Below are 8,130 nucleotides of genomic sequence, written 5' to 3'. Positions count from 1 at the left end.
TTCCGGTTTACTTCCTGCTTCGTTTGCTCATATGGGCCTACACCCACAGTAACATTATTAAATTATTTTCAACTACGCGGGCAGTACTCGACCTAGTCGCATGTCAATACCTGTAGTGGAGGAAGAGATCATCTGCAGAATGAGAGTTGGGCATACTGGTCTCAATAGTAGATTGTTTTTAATGAAGAAACATGCAAAAGACTGCTGTGGATGAGTCTTATACCTCAGACAGTGACTCTCATGCTGGGGTTCTCAATTTGAAATATAAAAGGTCCAGGAAATCAATTCTGAGGAAGTCATAGGTCCACAGCATAAAGAGAATACACTAGAGTCTTTTGTCAAATAGGGTCAGGCAAGACAAAAACTGATTCAAGAGCTGAGAGGTCAGAAAGTGGCTTTGAATACTAAAGACATTTTGCATAAAAGTTCCACTGAGCTAAGTTTTAAATTTCTATTTTTATTTTTGGTTAGAATATGGATAAATAGGATGTTACTCTATTTGAGTAACGCACCAAAAATTGTTTGCCAACCACTATAAAACAGAAGAAGAAGCAGAAGAATACAATTCAATCCATCTTTATTTATATAGCGCTTTGACAACAGCTGCAGCTGTAACAAAGCGCTTTACAAAACAGCTAACATAAAATAACACAAACCATAAAACACGGACAGTCCTGCAATCTTAACCACTTTTCCTGCATACGCTTTGTTGTTTGAAGCTGGAGAGAATCAACTTGTCCTTTCACGGGTGCATCAGAGACGTCATGCTCAAACAAAATGTGCACACACAAGTAAACAAGAAGTTGTAGCGTCCATTGGCTAAAAAATAGATTGGTTCACTTCTCCTGTCCCACGTAAATACGTTTCAATTCCAAGCGGCAACTCTCAGTTCCAGAAGAAGAAGAAGCAGAAGCAGCAGAAGAAGAAGCAGAAGAAGCAGCAGAAGAAGAAAAGTAAAAGCCATACAGTATTCAAGAGCGTGACGCAAATGGGCCTGTGATAATCGACAATAAACAACACAGAAAACTGACGGTAAAGTCTTGCCTGTTCACCAGGTTTACCTTTTTTTTTCTTGTGTTCATCTTGCTTAATTGTAATTATGTTTCAAATAGTGGAACGAAGGCAGATTTCGTATGTTTCAACGACCCCCACCGAGGACGGACTTCTTTTTTTTTATTATTAGCATGATCTAATTTTTCAGCAAATGAAACGAAAACTGTTGGCACTGTTAGCTCTTGCACATTTTTATAGTTGATCGATTACTGTGTTGGTTCCCGTTTAAGCTTGAGATCCGACATTCATGACGTAGTTGTAGTGTTTGTCAAATGACACGCCTGGAAATGTGTTTGTGTTCTCACCCGATTTCTTATTCTTTTCGTTTGCCGGTCACCGGGTTTGATACAGTCGAAAGTTAGATCTGATGTTTAACTTTAAGAGCGTGCTGTCGGAGTTGATTCTTCGTTTTGTCAGATCGCACTCCACGCCTTGCCACGTTGCTAAAATAACAACACATTTGAGTATTGTTAACTGTCAGAAAGTTCACATGACTCAAACATGATTCAGTGTCATTAAGGTTCGTAATTAAGCTTAATTGGTAATAGCACCTACAGCACAGGTGTCAAACGCAAGGCCCGGGGGCCAGATCTGGCCTGCCACATCATTTTATTTGGCCCGCGAAAGCAAATCAAACATGTCAACTTCCATGATGCTTACTAAAATCTCTACCAAAATTTAAATTTCTCATATGTAATAAATAATATATTGTAAGCATTGTCATGTAACCAAACCCCTCATTACAATAACTTAAACAATAGTTGAATAAACCGTTATTATTGACTTTTTTAATTTGGTTTCAGTCATAACGGCCCTCCAAGGGGAACTATAACTAAAATGTGGCCTGTGACAAAAAAGTTTGACACCCCTGCTCTACTGTAATCCCTTCTTTTGAAAACTTGGTTTTCTGTCACATTAATGATTCTCCCACATTTCAGGTCCAGTGATTTTTTTTTTTTTTTTTTAATAAACCTCCCAATTACCTGACAAAGTGTGCATTATGTAACAAAAAAAAAAAAAACAGCCACACAAGGACGTCTACATACAAAATCCTTCTTGTTAGGGCCAGAGTATCGACTGCTTCGAGGTCCCTAGTGTTTTTACGGGAATAATAATACTGTAACAATAATAATAATAATGATCATCATAAATTAGGATGATTATTCGTAACTATTTTTGTGTACATTAAATTGTAATGTAATGCGCAGTGTGCTGCTCCAACAGCCGTGGCACTGTAAATGCAGAAGATGCTACCCCGATGGTTAACATTAACCTTCATTCAATGTTCATTCAGTACTCTCTTGCAGTGTATGCATTGCCATTAATAACACATCTTAGGTCGACTTAAACTTTTTAACGGGCTCATGATTGCCATAGTCCATTGATAATTTACTTCCCTGATAGTGACTTGAGAGTGTGATAGTGAGGGTGAAGCACGACAAAGACAGGGAAGTCATTTAGTTGTACACCATCTATCATCCGGAAGTGTTTGATCAGGTTCGTATGCACAATATCATCAAAACAGAAGTGATAGTGTTTGGTCCAATTTTCACCCCCGGATCCATGTCTAAAGCCAACAGTCTCAAACTTGGGTCTTAAACTGGACAGTAATTTTAAATTTGACCGGCAAATTGGTACTGCTTTTTTCTTGTTGGTTTAGCTACTTCTGCGTTTTTGGAGTTGGCTGCACGCTGCCTTCAACATTCCCACTGCCGAGGTCGGAAATTGCTTCCTGATTTTTTTTCTTTGGAGCATTTAATCAAAGGCACTTTCCATTGATATTGATCACATGTTTATTGCGATACAAGATGATCATCAATTTTTACAAATGTTTTCCTTGGAGTACCATAATTTTTTTTCCTGGCCTGTTTCATGTTTTTTTTTTTTTTTTGAAATAGTTCAGGTGAACCACTGTTCAAACACACTATTCTGCTTTTTAGTGATTAATTTTCATAAAATTATTTATGAATACTATTTTCTAGTGTCAATAGTAAATCATGCTATTTTTTTTTGTTCATTAACAGTGGTGTGCCAGCAATTTTGTTCATGTCTGTATAACATTGTCCTTTGAACTATTAAAAAAATGTTCGTTGAAACGTGATTTCATGAGACAAAGTATAATTATATGATAATTAGTTGAATAGAAATTAAAACAAATGTTTCAAAAGTACAACCTAAACTGTTTTCCTTTTGTCTCTTACTAGGATGGAGGGTTGTGTGCATCAGCCTGTGGACTTGCATGGTATTCATGAAGTCATCAAATATTTGCCTTCGCCACTGCCAGGTTTGGTAACGTCACACAAGTGATTCATGAAACACGGCCAACAAAATACACAATATTGTCAATAGCACAATCTTTGCTTCCTGTTTTGTCAATTCCTATTGTACATCTTCTATCCCATTCAGTGAAACATTATGATGCTGACACAACTGAACCAATTAGCTGTAGTCTTCAGACTTTGGATGAGCTGTTGTCATGGAAACAAAATGAGGCGAACCCCTTCAACGTGGCAGTCGTCCCATTGGCAGCGCGAGAACCCGCACTGCCGAGTTGCTTACGTCGCACCTTGGTATCTCATGACATGATGGGTGGATACCTAGATGACAGGTATGTCTAAATGTACAGTCAGGCGGCGTTTCACAACCTTTATTGAGCCACGGCACCCATTTTGTGTTAGAAAAATGTCACGGCACACCATCAAAGAAAAATATCGTATGTGTCACTGAAAAAAAATTGGAGCTGGGCGATATGACATTTTTCGCCAAGACGGTAGATAAGATTTTATTGTGTCACTTTTCTACTATCGTTTCATTTGTCATCTGCAGCAAACTACACGTAACATGTCAAACACAGCTTGATTTGATGGGCAAAAGCTTTCTCTTATCTGTCTTGTGACGCCGCGGTGCCACCTGGTGGCAGACTGAACAATACAAAGTCACACGACATCCGTGATTCCCAACCAGTGTGCCCCCGGAAATGATCAAATTACACTTAATTGGTGAGAAAATTATTGATTTAACATATATGTCCATCCATATATATATATATATAATTTATTTTTATCCATCTATGTATGCCAGCAACAACAGAAAGAGCAAATAAATTATCCTCATTTTGGGACAATTTTGTTGGTGTGCTGTATGATTATTCGAACTTAAAATCTGTGTCTCGGCTCAATAAAGGTCGGGAATCAATGAGCTACGTAACAAACTGACGGTGCGAAATAAATCTAAGAATCAATAAGAATTGATAAATCACAAGGTGGCTCAATGCAAATACATACATTTGCATTAGGAAAGTATAAACCAACAACAACAATGTAATTTTTAACTATTCACAAAAAAAAAAAAAGATGCCCTCAAGGAGCAGATTTTATTTTGAGACTCATCAAAATTCAAAGAACAGCAAAACTGAGAATCACTTCCCCCCCCCCCCCTCCTGTTTGGCGAACATTTGTGACATTGAACAAACCTTGCTTATGAGACTGGTCTTAAAGTGGAAATGCTTCTACATGTACTCTCTCACTGCTAGAATTGGTCTTTTCCAACCTGTGATTGAATTATCAGAGGTAATTGCTTTTTAAGGAATAAAATGAGTCCTTTTGGATACATTCTGTATCAAATTGTGATGGTGCGAAAGACTGAACACACATTCTACTTAACAATTCTCATTTCATTACTATTCATAAAAGACCAAAAAATATAGACAATGGAATAAGCAAAACGTAATGTGTTATAAAAGCTAAGTTTTGTTAAATATTTACATCACACTTGCCGTCCATACGAATATGTGGAACTCTTTCACAGTCCATGCTGGGATAATCCACCCATAATTTAAATTATTTAAATGCTAAATACTCTTTTCTCCTCACATGCAACAGTGTGCTTTGCTGTTTTAATCCACTTCATAATATCCAATGAATTATTTCTTCTAGAAACTTCCTTTTTTTTTTTTATATAGTTCATACTGTACCTGCAATCACATTAGGTCACACTTGATCCATTCCTTTTTGTTGAAGGTTTGTTCAAGGTACAGCTGCAGAAGCTCCATATGCCTTCTACCACTGGCAATACATTGACATTTTCAACTATTTCACACACAACTTGGTGAGCATTCCACCCGCCGTCTGGACCAATGCTGCACATAAACACGGAGTTCTTGTTCTTGGTGAGCCAAAACTCATGTTATGGTTCTTACAATTCTGAGCATACATTTCATTTTTGTTGACTTGATATTTGTCTTTACTAAAACTTCATATAATGGTTGACATGCTCTTTAGGGACTTTCATCACTGAATGGGCTGATGGAGCAGCGACATGTGAGGCCTTCCTTCAAGAAGAGCGGTATCGTGAAGTAGCTGATAAGCTGGTTGAAATGAGCTCCTATTATGGCTTTGACGGCTGGCTCATAAATATCGAGAACACGCTCACTGTGAGTACTGTATTGCCTTCATCACGTTTTCCAGATTTTTATTTTTTTTTTTGTTCTAAAACGCGATATCAACCAATGAGAGCACGAGTGGATTTATCCCGTGAGCTGATTGGCTGCGCATCATCGCAGCCTCACACCTTGTCTCGCATTCTGGATTAAAACAATGTCGGGATCAATAATGACTTCTTGAAAAAGATTTTTGACTTTTACATACTATGCCACTTGAAATTGTGCGTACTTGTGTGTCATTTTCTTGCAGGATGCTGCAGTGAAGAAAACACCTTTGTTTCTGCGCTATCTCACAAATCAGATGCATAAACAAGTCCCTGGCAGCATGGTCCTTTGGTATGATAGCGTCATTGAGAATGGAGCGCTACAATGGCAGAATGAATTAAACCAGTCCAACAGGTAGTGATTTCCAGTGCAATCCAAAACGGTCTAATTAAAATGATGTGGGTTTACTTTTTTTCGCTGAGGGTGGTGATCAAGTGTGTGCTGCACAGTTCTGAGGTTCGGGTTTCAGATCTTGGCAATGCCCTTCCTGTGTGGAGTTTACATGTTTTTTCCTGTGCTTGAGTTGGTTTTGTCGAGGCTCCGCCCACATTCCCAAAACACGTGGTACATTCATTGAAGAGTGTTCCTTGAGGTGCCCTGGAATTTACTGGCAACCAGTCCAGGGTGTACCCCAACTCTGACCACAGTCATCTGAGGATAAAGCCTCTATCCCACTGAGTGGTGAATATGTGCAAGTGTTTGCAAAGGCAGTGAATGTTGTGTTCTCGTTGGGGTTCGTCATGCCTCACTCAAGGTTGCAAATGTTTGCCGAATGGTCGCCAGATGTTCATCACAAATTCGCCTGAACTTTTCTTGTTGCAAAGGAATTTTTAACATGTTCAAAATTTCCTTGCGGCAAGAAAAAACACAAAAACTGTTAAAATATGTTGAGGGTTTCAGTTGAAGGTTTCTTCCTTTCAGACAATGACGTTAGAGAGAGAGAGAAAGAGAGAGAGAGAGAGAGAGAGAGAGAGAGAGAGAGCGCTAGCTAGCAAGCTAGCCCTTACCTCGCTGACAGTTTCGGCTGTCACTTCAGCCTTCGCCGGAGCTTCCCGAAACCAACTTGAACTAATTAGAAGACAGGTGCTACTAAAACTGTTGACGAACGTCTGGTGATTTTTTTTTTTTTTTGGCGAACATTTGCAACCTTGAAAGAACCCTGACATGACCGCACATTTTTTGCCAGTCAGTGCAAAAGGAGCTGAAGCAATATCAGAAATGGATGGATGGATGGATGGTTCTGCTAACAACTAGACTGCATCCTGTGTCAGGATTCCCATCTGCTGATCACCAGCCCCCAAACTACTTGTGAAAGCATCATTCCTAAGATGCTCCGTCACTCTGTCTACCCGCATGTGTGAAATTGTTGCTTTTTGGTTTCCTTTCCTTTTCACATTCAGTTTCAAATTGTAACTGAACCATCCGTTGTACAGTGACATTTTTGTCTTTCTATGACAGGGTTTTTTTCGACGCATGTGATGGTTTCTTCACCAACTACAACTGGACAGAACAAAACCTCGAGTGGATGACTAATTACAATCACATCAATGGACGCCAGGCTGACATCTTTGTGGGGATTGATGTTTTTGCCCGTGGCAAAGTCGTAGGAGGGATGTTCCAAACCCATAAGGTTTGTGTGTGTCTTGTGTGTGTGCGCATGTCCGTTTTTTTTTCTTTTCTTCAATGTACTAACTTCTTTTGATTGTAAAACATGGTCTTGTGTTCTGAGTGCAAACTTAAATGCATTCAGGAAAATAATTTGACCCCCTGCTGATTTTGTTAGCTCGAATTTCTTTAATTCATGAGGTAAGACATTTTTGACAGAAACTTCATAAAAAAGACTTCATAAAAAGTCTATACTGTATATTCAATTGCATTTTGAGGGAAATATTTACAGTGTTTGATACCTTACCAACAGGCAAGAACTCTGGCTTCAGCAAATAAGGTATCTGCCCAAAAAGCAGATTACTGTCACATTACATATTGCTCATTTACGTGCCTTATCTTTAGTCTACACCAGGGGTCGGCAACCCAAAATGTTGGAAGAGCCATATTGGACCAAAAAAACGAAAAACAAATGTGTCTGGAGCCCCAACAAATTTAAAGCCTCAGAAAGAAGGCAACACACGCTGTATGCCTCTATATTAGCTATATTAGCCTACTTTCAAAATGACGAACTTGGCTACAAACGCACAATTATCCTTCCCGATTAAAATGTTTTTTTTCCCTGCAGTGTATCCATCCCGTAGAGCAGGGGTCCCCAACCGCCGGTCCGCGGACCGGTACCGGTCCGCAGGGCATTTGGTACCGGGCCGCACAGAAAGAACTTGCCTTATTTCCGTTTTATTTATTTCGGAATACGAAATATGTTTTATTTTGAAAAATTACCGGATTCTCTGTTACATCCGTCTGTGTCACGCTTGACTCACGTCAAGGCACACTTCTCGGTCACGTGACCGATGACGCTCATAAACAAAACGCTGAAGCCCGCAAAATGAGTAAAAAAGCTGCTTGGAGATCGCAAATGACGGCGGCCTTAAAAGTACGTTCGAAACTACTGGATCAAAGTTATGGCTGAATACTCTGAGATC

At 39.2% G+C, this 8,130-nt stretch overlaps 1 protein-coding gene across 1 annotated transcript in view; it reads left to right on the top strand.

Annotated features, from left to right (window-relative positions):
- The first annotated feature begins 954 nt into the window (after window positions 1–954).
- Window positions 955–8,130, top strand: part of engase (endo-beta-N-acetylglucosaminidase) — a 17,999-nt gene continuing 10,823 nt past the window's right edge. The window contains exons 1-7 of the mRNA XM_019897394.1: window positions 955–1,032; window positions 3,259–3,337; window positions 3,460–3,661; window positions 5,073–5,221; window positions 5,334–5,485; window positions 5,745–5,893; window positions 6,998–7,169. Of these exons, the coding sequence (XP_019752953.1) occupies window positions 3,259–3,337; window positions 3,460–3,661; window positions 5,073–5,221; window positions 5,334–5,485; window positions 5,745–5,893; window positions 6,998–7,169 (903 nt within the window). The 5' untranslated portion in view covers window positions 955–1,032. The remainder of the gene's footprint in view (window positions 1,033–3,258; window positions 3,338–3,459; window positions 3,662–5,072; window positions 5,222–5,333; window positions 5,486–5,744; window positions 5,894–6,997; window positions 7,170–8,130) is intronic.

Source organism: Hippocampus comes, unplaced genomic scaffold (genome assembly GCF_001891065.2).
Source record: "Hippocampus comes isolate QL1 unplaced genomic scaffold, H_comes_QL1_v1.1 scaffold238, whole genome shotgun sequence".
In the NCBI taxonomy this organism is placed as follows: domain Eukaryota; kingdom Metazoa; phylum Chordata; class Actinopteri; order Syngnathiformes; family Syngnathidae; genus Hippocampus; species Hippocampus comes.
The sequence above is the reverse complement of the archived record's forward strand: the minus strand, read 5'-3'. Positions and strand labels throughout refer to the sequence as shown.